The following is a 21,592-nucleotide window of genomic DNA, read 5'->3' on the forward strand; positions in this document are numbered from 1 at the left end:
GTTGATGTTCCATATTTATGAGTTCAATTGTTTGGACGAGAGGCTTTAAAGCGTGTGAGGAGAGAAAAAGAAAAATCAGAGCTGAATAAATAATACGTGTGGGATGAAAAGTTAGTCGCAGTGAAGAGGTATTGGAATGATGATTTTTGGAGGCGCCCTCGGGAGGCGACCGAAGGAGCGAACAAAGGAGCAGGCCCTGGTCCTTTTGCGTACTCCTTCGGCGCGCGCCGCAAAGGGTCTTGTTATATAGCACATGCGCTGACCTGATTGGGGGGAGGAGTCCGGCGGGCCGCCGCTTCGCGGCAGCAGAGGTGAAAAGAGCAAACAGACTAAAAAACAAATTAAAAGCAATGAATAAAACTTAAATCAAGTAAAACAGATAAAACAAAGTCAATAGCTTAGTTAAATAATCCTTTGTGCAGCCTGGAGGTGAAGTGAGTAGCAGTGTGAAAATCAGGGCGTGCGCCGCAAAGGGTCTTGTTATATAGCACATGCGCTGACCTGATTGGGGGGAGGAGTCCGGCGGGCCGCCGCTTCGCGGCAGCAGAGGTGAGAAGAGCAAACAGACTAAAAAACAAATTAAAAGCAATGAATAAAACTTAAATCAAGTAAAACAGATAAAACAAAGTCAATAGCTTAGTTAAATAATCCTTTGTGCAGCCTGGAGGTGAAGTGAGTAGCAGTGTGAAAATCAGGGCGTGCGCCGCAAAGGGTCTTGTTATATAGCACATGCGCTGACCTGATTGGGGGGAGGAGTCCGGCGGGCCGCCGCTTCGCGGCAGCAGAGGTGAGAAGAGCAAACAGACTAAAACTTAAATCAAGTAAAACAGATAAAATAAAGTCAATAGCTTAGTTAAATAATCCTTTGTGCAGCCTGGAGGTGAAGTGAGTAGCAGTCTCTATCATGTCCCCTCTAAGTCTCCGCTTTTCTAGGGAAAAGAGCCCCAGTTTCTCTAATCTTTCAGCATATGAAAGGTTTTCCATACCCTTTATCAATCGTGTCGCTCTTTTCTGAACCCTCTCGAGTATCGCCATATTCTTCTTAAGGTACGGCGACCAATATTGGACGCAGTACTCCAGATGCGGGCGCACCATCGCCCGATACAACGGCAGGATAACTTCTTTCGTTCTGGTTGTAATACCTTTCTTGATAGTATCTAGCATTCTATTCGCCTTCTTAGAGTCCGCTGCGCACTGTGCTGACGGCTTCATTGTCTTGTCCACTATTACCCCCAAATCCTTTTCTTGGGTACTTTCACCTATTACCAGCCCTCCCATCGTATAGCTGTACCTCGGGTTTCTGTATCCTACATGCAAGACTTTACATTTATCTACATTTATCTGCCATCTCGTCACCCACTCTCCTAGTTTTTTCAGGTCCCTTTGTAAATCTTCGCGGTCCTCTTTAGTCCTAACTCCACTAAATAGTTCGGTGTCGTCTGCGAATTTTATTACTTCGCACTTTGCCCCTGTTTCTAGATCATTTATAAATACATTGAACAGCAGTGGTCCGAGTACCGACCCCTGCGGAACACCACTCGTGGCCCTTCACTCCTACCTGCCAACCAATTTTTGATCCATCTATGTACGTCTCCTTCCACCCCATGGTTCTTCAGTTTCTATATTAGGCGTTCATGGGGTACCTTGTCAAAGGCTTTTTGGAAATCTAAATATACGATGTCTATGGGGTCCCCTTTGTCCTTTGAAGAAGTGCAATAAGTTCGTTAGGTACGATCTTCCCTTGCAGAAGCCATGTTGGCTTGTTTTCATCAGTTTATTCCTTTCTAGATGTTCATCGATGCTATCTTTTATCAGCGCTTCCGCCATCTTCCCCGGAACCAAAGTCAAACTTACCGGTCTGTAGTTCCCCTTGTCCCCTCTCGAACCTTTTTAAAAGATGGGCGTAACATTTGCTATCTTCCAATCCTCCGGGATCACACCTGTTTTCAGGGATAGATTTCAAACCTGCTGTAGTAGTTCCGCTATTTCCTCCTTTAGTTCTTTCAATACCCTAGGATGGATTCCGTCCGGGCCCGGAGATTTGTCAGTTTTTAATCTATCTATCTGCTTGTGTACATCCTCAAGGCTTACCTCCATGGATGTTCATTTTTCTGCTTGATCTCCTTTGAAAATTTTTTTCAGGTTCCGGCACTTTGGATGTGTCCTCTTTTGTAAATATTGACGAAAAGAACATGTTTAGTCTATCTGCCACTTCTTTTTCCTCCTTCACCACTCCTTTCCTATCTCCGTCGTCCAGCGGTCCCACCTCCTCCCTTGTCGTCTGCTTCCCTTTAACATATCTGAAGAACGGTTTGAAATTTTGTGCTTTCCTGGCTAGCCTCTCTTCATATTCTCTTTTTGCTCTTCTCACCACGAGGTGACATTCTTTTTGATGCTTCTTTCCAGTTCTCCCCGGTTTTGTCCTTTTTCCTCCCATTTTCCAGGCAACTCCCTATCCATCCCATTCCCTAGGCCCCGCTCTAGGTACCCATTCCTTTACCTCTCCCCTCTTCTACCTCTCACCTCCTGCACACTCCTCCTCCTCCTTCTGATACTGACCCTTTCCAATCTTTTGTCTTCACCCCAAACCAGTTAACTCCTCAACACTTTGGCCTAGATTCACTAACCTTCCCGATCCTGTCTTTCTAGATTACAATTGATCCAGAACACTTCTGCCAGATTGATTTTCAAGAAATATAAGTTTGATCATATAACACCATTACTTTATAATCTACACTAGCTTCCTGTGTATTTAAGAGTCCAGTTTAAATGTGCCTGTGTTATTTTCAAAATTCTCTTTGGAATTTTCTCTCCGCTAGTCCCTCTATCTTGGAATTTTTATAGATTCTCTTTCGCAAGGGGCGATCAACAATTTAAGCTATCTTGTCCATCCAGTAAAGGTATCAAAAGAATCAAAGCTTTTGGTCAATCTCTGCCCTTCAAGTTCACCCAACTTTGGAATGATCGTCCACTTTCTCTACGAAGTTCTCTTTCATTCTTTCACAAGTCTTTGAAAACCATTCTGTTTACCAAACACTTTGCTAATTAATTTATTTTCCATCTCTGCTATACTGTTATTTGTATAATTTAATCACTGTTTTATATTTTTACTATCTTATCTAACCACTGTAAACCGAGTTGAGCTTTCCCAAATTGAGGACCCAGTATACAAAACTAAGCATTAGATTAGATCCTATCCGATCCATGGGCGATCTGTGGCAGGCCGACTGATCCACAACACGTCCTCATTCAAATGGGAGCGATCGGTGGCACACCCCCCCACCGACCGCACAGATCGCTGGAGAGCAATCATGATAGATGTGCAGACCATCTTCTTTGCCTGTAGATGGTCTGCGCATGCTCTGTGCGCAAGGAAGAGCTGGAAACTTTTTTTAACAGAGCTGGAAACTTTACTTTTTTGTGAGCCCGTGGTTTTAACCTGCAGGTGTAAAGCGGGGCTGCACTGCGGCATGTTCTGGAACTTAACAGAACACGCCATAGTACAGCCCTGCTTTAAACCCACAGGTTAAAACCACGGAGTCGGGACGGCAGAGAGCAGGGGTTTTGCACAAGCAACTGGTCCTCGGCAGTCGCTTGTTTTTGGATTGGCCAGCCCAGTCGGTGTGCCTGCATTTGTTTAGTGAATCAAGCCACTTCCTACGTTGCATGCTGTTTCCCTTCATTTGCATGCACGGATCAGATTGGATCAGAGGATGATCAGACCCGAGGTTAGTGAATCGGGTCACCTGATCACAGTTACACCGCTCCCCCGATCCAGCAGGGGAGAATAATTTAAATATATATTTTTTATTTCTCTTGATACTTATTTTTTATCTCTATTTTTTATTTATTTTACTTATTTATTTTTAATTCTATCTTTAAATTTATTTATTCATTACTTGGTGGAATATTCATTTCTATCTCTATCTCTGTCTTTATATTTTATCTTTTTTTTTCTTAAATTGTCTCTTCAGGTACTTTAGTTAGATTGTGAGCCTTTGGGACAGTTAGGGAATTTCCAAGTACCTATCTTATTTATTTTTATTTATTGTATCTTTTAATGCATTCATTTTTGTAAACCGCTTAGAAACCTCACGGTTATTAGCGGTATATAAGAATTAAATTAAATTAAATACATGATTGCAAACACGATTGGTGGGCTTAGTGAATCTAGCCCTTTGTCACTCTCTCTGAATTCATTACCTCCCCTTCCCTTTTGTCTTTTACTTTCTTCAACATTTTCAGATCAAAGGTGTCATACTACAGCCCCCCCCCAGGGGGCTGCAAAAACCAGTCTTGTTTTCAGGATATCCTTATGATTAGTGGAGGAAGTACAAAGAGATATAGCTCATGCATATTTATTAATGCTGGCTGCTTTGCATCTCTCCAGGATTTGATAGTCCTTTTTTAAGTGGTTGATGCTTCTTGCCTCTGGAACTTGTTTGGGGGAAATGGCTGCAAATGGGTTAGTACAGGGGTCTCAAAGTCCGTCCTTGAGGGCCGCAATCCAGTCGGGTTTTCAGGATTTCCCCAATGAATATGCATGAGATCTATGTGCATGCACTGCTTTCAATGCATATTCAGTGGGGAAATCCTGAAAACCCGACTGGATTGCGGCCCTCAAGGAGGGACTTTGAGATCCCTGGGTTCATATAACCTGTGTGTATGTATATGTGTGTGCACATACCTGTGATGTAGCCAAATTACGGTAATAATTTAGGGTGGGCCTGTCCAAAGGAGATAGCTTTAAAATTTAATCTCTGCCCCCTTCCCCAAACTAAAACTAGAAATGCCTGAGCTGACGGGTATCCCTAAGCCCCACCAGCTAAAGATGCCCTCCTGTTTTGAAGCATGCAGTTTATTCTGCCAATTTTCATCCTATCAGTTGTCTGTCTTCCATCCTTATCCAGTGGTGGGTGTTTGTGTGTGAATACTTATGATTGTACTTAAAGCGCTTGAGCATTTGGTTGTTATAGCTGCCACTTAAGACTGAATTTATTTTCTCCATATTTTTTGAGATAAAATGGATGTGGGTACCACATTTTTTCATAAGTCAAGACAGTGTGAGCCGTCATTTCTTGACTGTTGAAGCAATAACTGTTAGGATGTATAGCAGTGATCTCAAACTCGTTGCATAGGCTGTTATAGGGGAAAACACCCTCCAGGGATTCAAGACAAAGTTAGACAAGTTCCTGCTGAACCGGAATGTACGCAGGTAGGGCTGGTCTCAGTTAGAGCACTGGTCTTTGACCTAGGGGCTGCCGCGAGAGCAGACTGCTGGGCATGATGAACCACTGGTCTGACCCAGCAGCGGCAGTTCTTATGTTCTTATGTTCATAGTGTGACTTCACCTGGAGTATTGCGTTCAGTTCTGGTCTCCTTATCTCAAAAAAACATATGCCATCACTAAAAAAGGTTCAAAGAAGAGCAACCAAGATGATAAAGGGGATGGAACTCTTTTCGTATGAGGAAAGACTAAAAAGGTTAAGGCTCTTCAGCTTGGAAAAGAGACGGCTGAGGGGTTATATGACTGAAGTCTACAAAATCCAGAGCGTTATAGAATGGATACAAGTGAATTGATTTTTTTACTTCATGAAAAAATACATAGACGAGTTACAGGGAAATACTTTTTAAAACCAATAAGAGGGAATATTTTTTCACTCAAAGAATAGTTAAGCTCTGGAACTTATTGCCAGAGGATGTGGTAGCAGTGGTTAACGTAGGTCGGTTTAAAAAAATTTGGACAAGTTCCTGGAGGAAAAGGCCATTGAGACCGACATGGGGGATGCCGATGTTTGCCCTGGGATCAGTAGCATTGAATGTTAATACTCTTTGGGTATCTGTAAGGTATTTGTGACCCGGATTGGCCACTGTGGAAATAGCTAGATGGACCATTGGTCTCATCCAGTATGGCTATCCTTATGTTCCTTTTGGAGTTCATAAAGATGTTAGATATATAGGCAACTTAACTATGACTTAAGGATTTCTCTCTCTATGCAATTCAAAGATTAATTACTTGGGACTGAAGATCAAAGCCATTCTGATGCTTTTTTCTTTTACCTCTATGTCCTGTTTCCTTGCATCTACTTATAAATCAGAATGGGGAATATCCCATGTGATCAAAACGTCTTCATTATCCACCATTCTCTTAGGGTCATAATCCCAAGGTTTTCCGTCCAGTGATGTTTACAGTGGATGAGACATGCCACCTTATTGTGCCTTTCTGTATAGAAACTTTGTGCCATTAGAATTTTGTACTTAAACCAGCCGAAAAGGTTTTAAGATTTGTTATAGTACAATTTTCCACAATAATATGCAAATCACTCCAGTTCTTAAATAAATGTTTTCATGTCCACAGCTTTGCATTGAAGTGTTCTCAATAACAGAGATTTATCAAATAGTGTTTAAAGAGCCATCAGAAGCGGCACTCCAATGCAATATCAAATTCATGGAGCTCTTTGCCGCTAACGCTTCCTCAAAGGCTCATACACTACTGAATTATAAATAACAATCTTATTATTAGCTTATATGTTTTCCAATTTTCACATCCATCTCATAAGCTTGAATGAATAATTTAGTCGAGACTTATCTTTGAAGTCGTGGGTCAGGCATTAGCTGATACCAGGAACAGAAGAACACCAACACCGACATGTATATTTCGTGCAACGGTACTGCTTTTACTGAAATTATATTTTCACGCCCTGAAGCAGTACCGTTGCACGAAAAATGCATGTCGGTGTTGGCGTTCTTCTGTTCCTAGTATCAGCTAATGCCTGACCCAGGACTTCAAAGATAAGTCTCGACTAAATTATTCATTCAAGCTTATGAGCTGGATGTGAGAATTGGAAAACATATAAGCTAATAATAAGATTATTAGCTTATATATTGTTTGTACAACAGCACGAAAGTCAACTGGTGACAGCATTGGTTTTAAACGATGCAATAAATGTATCTGTGCAAAGCATACTTGCACTGTCTTTACCACTTGGCAACTCATTGTAAGTCCTGGGTCCAATTTTACTCCCTCACCAGCAATACCTTTTAATGTTTTTGGCCAATTGACCCGGTCAGATTTACCCACAAACATTACCTCTGTCTTTTCTACGTTCAATCTCAAGCCTTGCCTTTCCATCCATCCAGTAATTTCACAATTACTTATCGGTTTCTCTAACCCATCCCCCCATACACACACTGGGAAGAAGAAGATAATATCATCCACATATATGCGGTATTCAACCCCTAAAGATTGGAATAACTGACCAATTGTGGCTATATAAATATTGAATAGTACCGCTGAAAGCACCGATCCCTGGGGGACTCAGCTCCTCACCTGAAATTTACTTGAGATCTTTAAACACTATCTGATAAATCTCTAATTTTATTGAGAACAGTTCATTGCAAAGTTGTGGACATGAAAACATTTATTTAAGAACTGGAGTGATTTGCATATTATTGTGGAAAATCAGAATTTTGTAGCCAGTTACAATTACAAGATGAGTAATTGTTTCCAGTTTTCTTACAGAAACTACAAATGCCTGTTGCACCAGTTTTTTGTGTGCTTGCTGTGAACTACCTTGTCCATATTCCACTGTCCTGGGCTACAATTAGCAATCACTCATCCTTAGGTTTCAGTTCACCTATTCTTAGCCATTCATGTGATTTATTTTGATCAATGAATGGCTCCTGGAGGAACATTTCAAATTTCCTGCTGCATTTATGCATTTTCTCATTTGCTGATTTATTTCTCTTCCCATGCAAATTCTGTTGCTTTCTTCCCCTTTGGTACTGGTTGATTCTCTAATTCCTTCCACTCATCCCAACACTTGTCCAGGTTTAATGATGGAGATGGACCTGTTTCCATGTTAGAATTCCCTGCCCATGAATGTGCCCCATGCTATAATCAGAGCCACTTTTTCCAAGTATCATCTCAGCAATGTCCCAATATTAACTGAAGCTTTCGCTCTTCCATTGTTTATCGGAAGGTTTCATTCCATATGTAACTGATGGAAGCTTTTGTCTTTTGTTTGTGCTTGATTATCTCAAGATTTTATTTGATCTATTGCCTTTTTGTATATAAATCAGAATGAAGAAATGAACTGAGGACAGCTCATTTTCTCTTCCACCCAGGGATGACAGTGGAAGTGCTTGGCTCTTTGCTGGGGACGGCCATTCAAGGACAGATAGTGGGGCAGGCAGACACTCCATGTATCCCGGATACAGTACTAGTGGGAGTGGAGAACTGCTCAGTGCAAGGAATGAATAGCACCCATGACGATGGCTCCCTGACTGACACGGTAGGTAGGATTACAGCCCCACATGTCATATTTTGGGCTTTAAGATCTGCCTTTCTCATTAATGTTTGTGTATTTGTGTGCAGAGAAAAGCTTACTTGATTGCTGCAGGCGTGATTTCTAGCATTTATGTTCTCTGCGCAGTTATCTTGTTCCTGGGAGTACGAGAGAAACCAGGTAAGGGCAAATGAAAGCTGGATGTGTTTACAAATGCTCTTGGAAGGGTCTTGATGTGACTGCATTTTGCATGCTCTTTGAGAAGCTGCCTCTGTTTTTCATGCTGTGTTTCTCCTCTCCAGATTGCACCAAACTTCTATCGGATCAGCCAGTGTCCTATTTCGAGGGTCTCAAACTAGTGATGAACCATGGTCCATACATCAAACTGATCACTGGCTTCTTGTTCACATCATTGGCTTTCATGGTAAGGACTGAACCGAACCCATGTATCAAAGTGGAGATACCAGCTGCCCCAAGCCAGAACAAGGGCTATTCCCCATCTCAGGCACACTTTCACATGACTTTTCCTTGTACTGTGCCTCTAGGCCCTCTCTTCTACCCACTCCCTTCTTCATCAACCAAGTTCAGCTAAATTGTGTTATTAATCTAATAAATTGTTGTAAATCGGCATGTCAATGCGGATCCTAATGTAATTGTTGTGAACCGCCTAGAACTCGAAAAGTATGGCGGTATATAAGAATAAAATTATTATTATTATTATGATATAACACCACAGGTCTTCCAGTTTTAGTCTGAGGGTCCTAGACTGAAGTGAGAATTTCACAGTGTAGATATTGAGCTGACAGGGAAGGAGGTGAGAAATTCTGGGAGTCCTTTTCAGTACGAGAGTGGCTTCCCTGGGAAGGTGAGGGCCTCATGACATTTGTCACACATGCTCTGTTTCTGAGGAATGTTTCTTCTGCTGGGAGTATAAGAAGTGACATAGCAAGGGTGGAGTGGGGGGGGTGGGAAGCCCCAGGTGCCATCTTGGCAGGTTTGCCAGCACCTCTCCTCCTCACTGCCCACCTACCTCTTCAAAAATCTTTGCCAGCACCAAGCAGCTCCTCCTACTTACTGCTTGCGCTAGCCTCAGCAATCTTTGTGATGTCACTTTTTAGTCACAGGAGCAGGAAGTGACATCAAAGGGCGAGCTGAGGCCAGCACATGCAGCAGCTATGAGATGCTGCTCAGTGCCAGCAAAGATTTTTGAAGAGGTATGTAGGTGGGGGGTAGGGACTGGGTGGGACAGGCAAGGGGTGGGAGTGGGGACTGGGCTTAGTGGGTGAGGGGGTGGAGGTGAATGGTATGGTATTACCGGGCACCACCACCAGTGGCACCTCCTTCCCTCACTTCGCCACTGAGTTAGAACTAGAGTTTCTGGAGATTAAAAGATCTTCTTCAAATGTGTCATTTTTTCTGTCCTTTGTGTAGCTACTGGAAGGGAATTTTGCTTTGTTTCTCACATACACCCTGGGATTCCGCAGCAACTTTCACCACATTCTGCTTGTCATTATGGTAAGTGGCTCCCGCTGACTTTCTGTGGGCTAGAATCACACAGGCTGGCAAGGCAGTGAAGGAGGATTGGGTGGTGGATGATGGTGGGCCAGTGCAGGTGGGAGTGGAGGGGTGTTCAGACGTGGTCAGTGTGGACAATGAAGAAGGAATTGTAGTCCAAAAATTCCCTGCCCCCATCCCTGGCTGGCTGCTGATGAAACAGGGCTTCCTTTGCTTATTTCCTAAATGCAGACTGGAGACAGACCTTTTGTCCAAATTAGCATTCTCTCAAGAACCAGATTCTGCCCTAATACATGTTCAAGAAGCTGTGTTCTTCTCCACTCACTGCTGCTTTCAAACGATTCAGAGAAGAAAGCAGGACATTTGAGAAACCACTGTAGACTCATCGTGGGGTACTAGGACTTTGAGATGCTCTAAAGATGTCACTGAGAACAGGGCAGACATGATTTTTCAGGCTCAAAGAGAACAGACTCAGGAATAATATCATATACTATTTATTCATATGGATAATCCTCCCAGAGGAGGTAGTAAAAAGACAGACAGTAATAGAATTACAAAAGTGTGTGAGAAGCACAGAGGATCTGTCGTTGCAAAAATATAGTGGAGAGGAAGGAAGAGATGACTTGAGGACTGTGGTGTTGCAACATGAAGGAAATTGGGCAAACTAAATGGGACTTACAAAACTTATTTGCCATCAGCCTTTCTTTCGAGAACTTTACACTCCAGACGAGGAAAGTAATGAAGCCCTGAAAAATTAGAATCAGGTCCAACCCCTCTCCTCATATTAAAGGCCAATCTCCTGTGACTAGCAATTCACACTTTTGGTTCTCAGTCCCTAGCGCTGCTTCCTCAGAATTGTTTTGGAGTCATCAGTTTCAATAACTACAGTAGACTCTCAGTTAACTGGCACCCATGTGGATTGATAGATGCCGGATAAATGCAGTTTCTGGTTGCTTGAGAGTTACATTTAAAAATAGGCCTAACTGATACTATGCCATACTATAAACTGTTCCAGACAAACTACCAGACATGTGAGAGGTAAAGCGTGGGCGTACTCAGGTGTGGCGTGCCAAGTTTACACTTAAATTTCTGTCAGAAACTGATTTTATTTTCATTTTTATTTAAATTATTACAGTATTTCTTTGATTTTTTTTTTTCCTCTGGTTGCTTCAGTTCTGGTTAACAGAAAGTCTACTGTAACTACCACAATCTCCTGCTTTCAGCTTTCAGCCACCCTGATGATTCCTTTCTGGCAATGGTTCCTGACTCGCTTTGGAAAGAAAACGGCAGTTTATGTTGGAATTTCGGTAAGTGAATAGTTTCCGGAGGTGTTCTGCCCTGGATATGGATTTGGGATTATTACTCAATGTATTAGGCAGCTCCTGACAACTCCCATTGTCTGTCCACAGTCATCAATCCCCTTCATCATCTTGGTGGTTGTGCTGGAGAGTAATCTAATCGTCACATATGCGAGTGCAGTGGCAGCTGGGGTCAGTGTAGCAGCCGCCTTTCTCCTACCATGGTGAGTAAGAAAACTCTTTACATGGTGGTGGCAGAATATTCTTTGAAACCATAGTAAGTATGCTTGAGATAGATAGAGTGGTGATGAGAGGAGGAGGTGACTTAGTTATTGGATTCTTATCAGAGCCCAGCGAAACAAGTATTGATTGATTGGATATGGATGTATTGTATTGTATTGTATTGTTTTGTCTTGTATTGTATGTTGACTTATTGTATTGTATTGTGACCTTGTTATTCGCTGAATGTCCAGCCTTCTTACAGTGTGAACCCCCTAGAAGTCACCTGACTATGGCGGTATAGAAAAATAAAGTTATTATTATTATTATTATTAGTAAATATCTTGCATGTGGTCAGATATATAGTTGACAGCTTGGCAATACCCTTCCCTTCAAGAAGCAGGCATGCTGGGTGGGCAGCCCAGTTCTCATTTGCTGATGTGTGCTGTTATTAGGGTTATAAGCTACTGAATGATCAAACCAGGGCATCACTCCCCCCCTCCAGCTTTTTTCATACATTTTTATTTCATTTTTCTTCTTGCAGTCTCTGACAAAGTCCCATTTTCCTCCAAAGAGGGTCTGACAGCTTTAAACTAGTCTGGAACTTGGGTGCAGCAGTTCCCAAGATAAGAGTTTCCTCATTGCCCTCATTTGTATTTATTTAAGGATACATATTCAGCTGCTGGTGTTATGCCCAGAAATTCAGTGCCAAATAATGTCTAGGCTCTGGGTATACGCAGGTAGCTATTGTGAACCGTATGAAGACAGTACCCTGTAAAGCACAGTTCTATCTTTGGGGTTATGCCAGCCGCTTGAGTCTGGCACCACCCCAGGAACACCCACAAAGTAGCCAGTTCTGGCTGTGGTGCTAACTGACCAGTTACATGCTACTGAATATTCCTGGTTAGCCCTGGACAAGCAATTAAATGGCCAAAAGCCATTTCTGGCCATTTAAATCACTTTCAATATTTAGCCTTTAATATCATTAATGATCACTTTTCACAGTCCCTATCTAGACCCAAGGCTTTCGTTCAGTTTGTTCAAAAGATCTTGGAAGTTATATGTGATCTTACATCCCAGCTAATCCTCCAAAGCAGAGTATGAGGCGGGTTACAACATTATTACCATTGCACAGAAATAAAGCATTCGAGACCATTTAGAATCAGAAGTAACCTGTAGCCCCTCCTGCTTTCATGAGATTTCCTCCCTGCCCCTCCTCTTATTTATACTTGGAACATGTTGCCAGAGGATGTGGTACCAGTGTTTAATGTAGCTGATTTTAAAAAAGGTTTGGACAAAGTTCCTGGAGGAAAAAGGCCATAGTCTGCTATTGAGGCAGACATGGGGCAAGCCACAGTTTGCCCTGGATCATAAGAACATAAGAATTGCCGCTGCTGGGTCAGACCAGTGGTCCATCATGCCCAGCAATCCGCTCACACGGCGGCTCTTAGATCAAAGACCAGTGCCCTAACTGAGACTAGCCTTACCTGCGTACGTTCTAGTTCAGCAGGAACTTGTCTAACTTTGTCTTGAATCCCTGCTACTATTTAGATTGGTGGGTACTCTGAAGATGGGATACTGTGGTAGATGGACAACGGGTCTGACCCAGTAAGGCTGTTCTCTCCCTCACACGTTTTACCTCCATCTTAGAGCTCTAGAAAAGGGAGGACCGACTGAGACATCTGGATTTTACTTCCCTAAGTACTGAGCCCCCCAAACACAGATGCAGCTCTGCCATTGCACCTCCCGGTATTCCAGTTCTGAGACACCTCCACCACTGTTCATAACCACAGCTCAGCAGCACCCCCTGCTGTCTCAGTGTTGCACTCTCACGGCACTGCTTTCTCTCACAGGTCAATGTTGCCAGATGTTATTGATGACTTTTTGCTGAAACACCCAGAAAGTCGAGGACATGAAGCAATTTTCTTCTCCTTTTATGTTTTCTTCACCAAATTTGCCACTGGAGTATCTCTGGGAATTTCAACTCTCAGCTTAGAGTAAGTACAGATGGATGGGGAAAGAGGGAAGCTGAGATCTTGGCAATACGTTTTTGAGGATAATTTTCAAAGCCATGCATTGGTATACAGGCTGGGGGAAAAATCTCCCCCCTCAGCTGGCTTGCAGTACATGGCAAAATTGTAACCAGTAAATATACAATTAACAGGTTACAATTTACCAAAGTTAAAGTGCAAGTTTTTTTTCCTAACTCGACACATATTAGGGATCTAATATCAATATCTATAATAATAGAACCCTAAGTGCGCATGCGCACTCCTACTTGCGTGTTCCGTGATCAGTAGGTCCCTGGCAGGTAGGAGTGCGCATGCGAGCTTAGGGTTCTGTTTTCGTGTAAGGCAGTTTGTCGTCATCCCCCCCAATTCCCCCGGGAGAGAGATTTAGGGAAGGGAAAGAAGGGGGAGAGAGATATGGACATGAGGTTCTTGCGGGTGGGCCAGAAAGGGTGCTGCTGGACAGGGGGGAGCAGGGAAGAGGTGATGCTAGATTGGGGGATGTTAAAGCAAGGAAGAAAGCCTACTGCTGGACAGGGGGAGCAGTGAAGGGGTGCTGCTGGACAAGGGAGACATAAAACGAAGGGAGAAGGCCTGCTGCTGGACAGGGGGAGCAGGCACGGGGTGGTGGTGGACAGCCGATGAAAGAGAGAGAGAGAAAGAAAGAAAGACACACACATCTATTCTAGCACCCGTTAATGTAACGGGCTTAAAGACTAGTATGTAATATACAGTTAACAGGTTACAATTTGCCACAGTTAAAGTGCAAGTTTTTTTCCCTAACTCGACACATATTAGGGATCTAATTTCAATATATATAACTAGTCTATTAGCCCGTTACATTAAAGGGTCACTTTCTTTCTTTCTTTCTGTCTCCTCGGCTGTCCACCAGCACCCCTTGCCTGCTCCCCCTTTCCAGCAGTAGCCCTTCTCCCTTCCTTTTACCTCCCCCATGTCCAGCAGCATCCCTTCCCTACTCCCCCTGTCCAGCAGCAGCCCTTCTTCCTTCCTTTTACCTCCCCACTGTCCATCAGAACCTCTTCCTTGCTCACCCTATCCAGCAGTAGGCCTTTTCCCTTCCTTTTACCTCCCTCCCTGTCTAGCACACCTTTTCCCTGCTCCCCCTGTCTAGCAGTAGGCGTTCTCCCTTCCTTTTACCTCCCAGCTGTCCAGCAGCACCTCTTCCCTGCTCCCCCTGTCCAGCAGCAGCCCTTCTCCTTTCCTTTTACATCCCTCCCTGTCCAGAAGCACCTCTTCCCTGCTCCCCCTGTCCAGCAGTAGGTCTTCTCCCTTCCTTTTACCTCCCCCCCTGTCTAGCAGCACCTCTTCCCTGCTCCCCCTGTCCAGCAGTAGGCCTCCCTTCCTTTTACCTCCCCACTATCTAGCAACACCTCTTCCCTGCTCCCCTTGTCCAGCAGTAGGCCTTCTTCCTTCCTTTTACCTCCCCCCCTATCCAGCAGCATCTCTTCCCTGCTCCCCCTCTCCAGCAGCAGACCTTCTCGCTTCCTCTTACCCTCCCCCCCCGTCTAGCAGCACCTCTTCCCTGCTCCCCCTGTCCAGCAGTAGGCCTTCTCCCTTCCTTTTATCTCCCCCCCTATCCAGCAGCACCCCTTCCCTGCTCCCCCTGTCCAGCAGCAGCCCTTCTCCCTTCCTTTTACCTCCCTCTTGTCCAGCAGCACCTCTTCCCTGCTCCAGCTGTCCAGCAGTAGGCCTTCTCCTTTCCCTGCTCCCCCTGTAACAGGACAGTTTAGAAGCAAAGTGCATTTCTCAAGACCTCAGAGCTAGAAGAAATTGCAGAAAGAATGAACCTCTCTCTCTCTGGAAAAGAGAAGGAACTTTGTTGCATTGATCCGCAGAGTGGAAAATGGTTTGCAAGGTCAAACGCAAATAGAACGGCTTGCAAATACAATGGCTCTCCAAATACAATGGCTCTCCATTGGCAGAGTTATTTGTAAGTTTAAAGTTGCCGCGGCGGCTCCTCTCATGATCCCCGCCTACGTCGGACTTCTGACGCAGGCGGAGATCGTGAGAGGAACTGCCGCGCTTTTGGGAAGGTTGGGCAGACTGGATGGACCATTCAGGTCTTTATCTGCCGTCATCTATTATGTTACTATGTTAAAAATACAGTACAGCAAGGCAGTAAGGGAGCAGGCCAGACCGCACAACGACACCTTGAGGTCCGCGAGTGTGGGGGCCTTTGTAAGCATGCATGTGCACTCATGCCGGCCAGGGACCTATGGATCATGGATCACGGATCACGCAGGTATGAGTGTGCATGCACGCTTAGCATTTTATTATGTTAGATATACAGTTAACAGGTTACAATTTGCCACAGTTAAAGTGCAAGATTTTTTTCCTAACTCGGCACATATTAGGGATCTAATATCAATATACATAATATAAAGTTAGGTATGTTAGCCTGTAACCCGTTCTGAGTTCTTTGGGGAGGATGGGATAGAAAATGAACGAAACAAATAAATGCATGTGTATATTTTGCTGGGTTTTAGAGGCAACCATGTGGGTATGTTGAAGTCCTGGGCCTAACCTTATGTGTTATAAACTATACACACAGCGCAGATGAGAGTATGTAGCAGCCTTAGATCAGATGTAAATATAATGCACCAGCTTTCCAAGGGATGAGATTGACTTTATGAAAACATTTATGTGCCCTGCAGGAGCTGAAGGGACAGGAAATTACTTTTTAAAATAACACTTCAGCCAAAAATAAACATGAAAATGTGTTAAGAATACATTTACTGAATATTTGATGTATATGTAGGGTGATTTTTTGCCTATCCTTTTGCATTAGAACTTGAGGTGTTCTTGTACATTTTCAGTTTTGCAGGCTACAAAACTCGAGGCTGCTCCCAGCCACCAGCTGTTGATTTCACATTGAAGATGTTAGTTTGTGCAGCCCCTGTGACTCTCATCCTTTTGGGACTCGTCCTCTTTAAACTCTACCCCATCAATGAGACTGTTCGTAAGAAAAACAAGAAAGCGCTTCAGGTTTTAAGGTGAGAACAAGGGTGTGTGTTGGGGTGCTTCTTAATTTTTCCCCGTCCCCTCAACGAGTTCTTTACTCTGCAAGCTCCATATTCATCAGCAGAAGCCTCAAACATTTGAAAATCCTAAGTAGCAACATTCTAGAGCTCAGACTGTGATGTCATAATGCCTCATTCCACCAATGCCTAAGCTCTGTCCTCATCCGCACAAGCCTCAAACGCTTTAAAATCCTAAGTAGCAACATTCTAGAGCTCAGACTGTGATGTCATAATGCCTCATTCCACCAAAACCTAAGCTCCGTCCTCATCCGCACAAGCCTCAAACTCTTTAAAATCCTAAGTAGCAACATTCTAGAGCTCAGACTGTGATGTTATAATGCCTCATTCCACCAATGCCTAAACTCCGTCCTCATCCGCACAAGCCTCAAATGCTTTAAAATCCTAAGTAGCAACATTCTAGAGCTCAGACTGTGATGTCATAATGCCTCATTCCACCAATGCCTAAGCTCCGTCCTCATCCGCACAAGCCTCAAACGCTTTAAAATCCTAAGTAGCAACATTCTAGAGCTCAGACTGTGATGTCATAATGCCTCATTCCACCAATGCCTAAACTCCGTCCTCATCCGCACAAGCCTCAAACGCTTTAAAATCCTAAGTAGCAACATTCTAGAGCTCAGACTGTGATGTTATAATGCCTCATTCCACCAATGCCTAAACTCCGTCCTCATCCGCACAAGCCTCAAATGCTTTAAAATCCTAAGTAGCAACATTCTAGAGCTCAGACTGTGATGTCATAATGCCTCATTCCACCAATGCCTAAGCTCCGTCCTCATCCGCACAAGCCTCAAACACTTTAAAATCATAAGTAGCAACATTCTAGAGCTCAGACTGTGTTGTCATAATGCCTCATTCCACCAATGCCTGAGCTCCGTCTTCATCTGCACAAACCTCAAACACTTTAAAATCATATTTCCAAGGCTTGTGCAATTAAGACAGAGCTTACAGGAATGGGGCAGGGACAGAGACAGTGGCAAAACTCACGGGGATGGGACAGGGAAACTGAGTTCCTGCGGGGATGGGGAAACATTTGCCCCATGTCATTTTCTATTACAAATCTCTTCTCTCTATAACATGCTATTCTAGTTCACCCTCTTTTTTTTTCCCTTTCATATTCTGCTTAGCCCAGGGGTGTCCAATGTCGGTCCTCGAGGGCCGCAATCCAGTCGGGTTTTCAGGATTTCCCCAATGAATATGCATGAGATCTATTAGCATACAATGAAAGCAGTGCATGCAAATAGACCTCATGTATATTCATTGGGGAAATCCTGAAAATCCGACTGGACTGCGGCCCTCGAGGACCGACATTGGACACCCCTGGCTTAGCCTCTTTGTCCAAAGGGCTTTTTGTTTCTTATTGCATCACGCCTATTCTCTGCCCCTAACCATGCCTACTTTTCAGCTAGGCATCGGAGGGTGCCTTGACTTAGGTGTTGCTAAGCATCGTACCGAATGGCGCATAACCTTAATTGGTAATAAAGATAATCGTTTTTTAATGGCATGGTCAATTAAAAAACAATTGAGTCGTTAGGCATCACTGGGCCAATCTGCATTTTCAGTGTGGGCTGCGTCTATGGAATGTAGTACCGGGTAGATTGCTTAAGACGCGTTTTTCTGCTGATTATTTGCTACAGGAAGATTGAAACCAGATGTTAGTGTTGTTTTTATGTGAACCTTGTGTGGTGATGGATTTTATGTATGTTTGGTTTGTAACCATCTAAGTTATAGGCAGGACATTTTTAAAAATAAATAAATAAATGAAGACCTTTTTGCCTTAGTAGGACAGATATTGAGATCATCTCAGTTCGGTTATTGCAACAGTTCTTGCAAAATAAAGCAGTCAGATTGATTTGTAGATTAAACCATTGCCCAAAGGTTTTCATTCGTTTGATTGCTGCTCCTTAAAATATCCTTCCATTAAAATAGTCGCTGAAGTGTGGTTTTGGTAGTTCTTTTTCTTATCAAGCCACAAGTGTTTGATAACCAAGCAGCAATTTCCATATTCCTCCTTTCAGAGATGGCTGTGATTAGATATTCAGTGTCATTACCAGCTAACCATGTTTTATGTGGTCCAGCATACCAAGCACTGGAGCCTACATAATTCCCAGCTCTGCCTCCAGCCCATTTTGGCATTAACCAGAAAGTCAGGTGGTTGTGGGACCGTGGTAGTGCTATGATGGGCCCGATGGCAACCTCGGCTTCATTCATTGCATTAAAGCACTCGCTTGTGGGTCTGAGCACTTCACATTTCACTATTGCAATATTGTGTTGAGTTGTATCTTTTTTTGCAATATTTTGGATCCTGTGTTTTAGAGTTGTATTAACCAGAAAGTGCCATGGTGGTTAGAGTGGATATTCAGGGCAACGTCCACTTAAGTGTCTGGTTAAGGTGGTCTGTTCCTAAAGTTCACTGAATTCTTGCATTGAGTATGCCTTGACAACAACAATTAAAAACAGCTCAGAATAAAGGTTATGTGGTGATTGCTAGCAGTATGGCCAGCTTGTCCTCCCCAAAAATTCCACTGGTTGAGGCATGTGTGGATGCAGCCAGTACCTACTGCTGAGGATGTGCCAAATGAGCCTGCGCTAACTGGAATGTGCAGTCATGCCCACTTCCTGCCCCTAACACAACATGCATTTAATGCAAGAAATAGCGTGCACTTATGTGGGAGCAGCACACTTCAACATCGTTTCAAAAGAACCCCTCGTTTACCCTTTGAAGACTGCACCAGAACAAAAAATTCCTAAAACTGGGTATCAGAACCTTTACACTAAATCTTATATCTGTCACGATTTTTTTTATATCATCCTACCACTACTAATCTCAGCGATTTCCATACAATAAACATACAATCTAAGAATTCCTGCTAACAAATGATTCAAAAGCTAATTACTTAGAGCTCCACAATGTTATACAAAAAATAATAAAAAAATAAAGCGGTTTTCCTAATGGAACAAGATTAACTTTGGCTGAAGTGGTTCTACAAATAACCTTCCAGAAACAGCTTAGTTTTTTTAACAGTTTCCTAAAAGCAGATTACCAGACATCTTGTTCCAAAGAGGCATTCCAGCAATAGAAAACATATCTCATGTTCTCAGCTGCTTTTGCTCTGTTTGGTCTACAAACCTCCCATAGGAACTGGAACCAGTGGGGTGCAGATTGGTACCAAAGATAACACTTTGTAGTGAATGCTTTGTTCAATGGGTAGCCAGTGAAGGCGTTTCAAAGTAGGGGTGATATGTGCCATTCTTGTAATGCCACTGATCAATCTGGCTGCTGAATTCCTCAGAACCTGTAGGGCTTTCAACTTTGTTTTGGCCAGTCCCAAGAATAACGAATTACAATATTCCAGCCTAGATTGAAACAAACATTGGACTACAGTTCTGAAATCGTAAGGTGCCAATAATGGTTTTAGCCTATACAACATTTGGAGCTGGGCATAACCCCCTTCTGAATGACGTTCGTAATCTGTTTACCTATATTCAAAACTGAATCTAAACAGACTCCCATGATCGTAATCTCCTTTTTCACTTCAATCTGCACCCCCAAAACATCCATACATTTAATCACATCAGTCTCATCCTCCTCCACTATCATAGTAAGCATAGTAACATAGTAAATGATGGCAGATAAAGACCTGAACGGTCCATCCAGTCTGCCTGTTAGTTATACCCATTAAAAATACATGATTAGATTAACTTGTCTTTATTGATATTTCTGGGTCATAGACTATAAAGTCCACCTGGTATTGTCCTAGGTTCCAAATGCTGAAGGTTTTGTCCTAGGTTCCAAATGCCGTCCAAGCTCACTCCAGCCTATCCAACCATTCTGTTTGCAGGATATCTACCAGTCTGGCCAGTAACATCCTCATGTTCCAAGTTAGTGGAGTTCCCATTGGTGCCCTCCCCAGCCCATCCTACACCAAATCACCCAGACCGTGCAAGTCTGTTCTTTAATTTAAATTTTTGTTTTTAAATTAGAGGTCCTCTGTTTATCCTATGCTTTTTTGAATTCCATCACTGTTTTCCTCTCCACTTCTTCCCTCGGGAGGGCATTCCAGGCATCTACCACCCTCTCCACGAAAAAGAACTTCCTAACATTTGCTTCTGAGTCTTCATTCCTGCAATCTCAAATTATGCCCTCTAGTGTTACCATTTTCTCTTCTCCGGAAAAGATTAGGTTCTCGTCCCGTCCCAGAGAGTTCTTTTCCTGTCCCATACCTGCAAGGTCTGACCTAATCTGCACAAGCCTCAAACACTTTAAAATCATAAATGTTCAAGGCTTGTGCAGTTAAGGCAGAGCTTACAGGAACGGGGCAAGGACAAAACTCACAGAGATGGGGAAATTTAGTTCCTGTGGGGACAGGGAAAAATTTGTCATTCTCTAGTTGAGTGCTCCTTCTGCAGCATGCACCTTGGAGATTGAACTGGGGACATTCCATATGGCAGTGCACAATTGCTCTCTCCATCTGCCTAGCTAGCAAGGATTTTAATATTTAGATTTTAAGACTTGTGAAAAATCCACATTGAATTTTCAAGTAATTTAGTTATAGTCCTCAAATAGTCACAGATGGAGATGCACGGGAGTCACTGTTTAGACAGTTGAAATCTGCTGCTTTCTTTGCTTATTACATTGGACCCTTCTGTGAATAGTAAGATTAGGTGCAAAACATGTAATTAAAATTCTTGACTTCTTTTTAATGGTTCTTTGCACAGAAACAGTGGCTCTGATTCAGAGACAGATTCTACAGAAGGTGCAAGTAATGTATGAGACCCATTTTTGGTTGACTTTCCTTTGGAAATGTGAAAGATTGAACTGGTGTCATGCAAAGTGGAATCGGGACATGTTTACTACTGCCATTTCTCTCTCGAGAGTTGCCTTTCATAACACACTGACCTCTGCATTAAGGAGAACTTCTACTCCAGGCTAGACCTGCGTTGGACTGTCGGCATAAATAACACTATGCAGACTCACAAGGTGCTGTAATCTCTATTTTTCTGATAATATTTGCAAACACTGGTGATATCTGTATATATTGTACTAATGTAGAAAGAACTTTTTTATAACAGAAACTTAATAAGATAATTTAATTTGTATTGTAAATTCACAGATCTTTTTTTGTGTGTGCAATTTATACTTGAAGCCAACTATTTTGGATGTATTATTATTGTTAATGTCTATAAAGTTTTATGGTCTAAACTGA

General features: G+C 43.0%; 1 protein-coding gene across 1 annotated transcript in view; it reads left to right on the forward strand.

Moving 5' to 3' along the window:
* MFSD2A (major facilitator superfamily domain containing 2A) overlaps positions 1 to 21,592 on the forward strand; it is a 56,477-nt gene extending 34,885 nt beyond the window's left edge. Inside the window, exons 6-14 of the mRNA XM_033956057.1 lie at positions 8,128 to 8,294; positions 8,378 to 8,468; positions 8,591 to 8,712; positions 9,720 to 9,803; positions 11,027 to 11,110; positions 11,213 to 11,325; positions 13,174 to 13,317; positions 16,167 to 16,343; positions 21,105 to 21,592. Coding sequence (XP_033811948.1) covers positions 8,128 to 8,294; positions 8,378 to 8,468; positions 8,591 to 8,712; positions 9,720 to 9,803; positions 11,027 to 11,110; positions 11,213 to 11,325; positions 13,174 to 13,317; positions 16,167 to 16,343; positions 21,105 to 21,159 — 1,037 coding nt within the window. The 3' untranslated portion in view covers positions 21,160 to 21,592. The remainder of the gene's footprint in view (positions 1 to 8,127; positions 8,295 to 8,377; positions 8,469 to 8,590; positions 8,713 to 9,719; positions 9,804 to 11,026; positions 11,111 to 11,212; positions 11,326 to 13,173; positions 13,318 to 16,166; positions 16,344 to 21,104) is intronic.

The sequence above is a fragment of the Geotrypetes seraphini genome, chromosome 8 (genome assembly GCF_902459505.1).
Source record: "Geotrypetes seraphini chromosome 8, aGeoSer1.1, whole genome shotgun sequence".
NCBI lineage: Eukaryota > Metazoa > Chordata > Amphibia > Gymnophiona > Dermophiidae > Geotrypetes > Geotrypetes seraphini.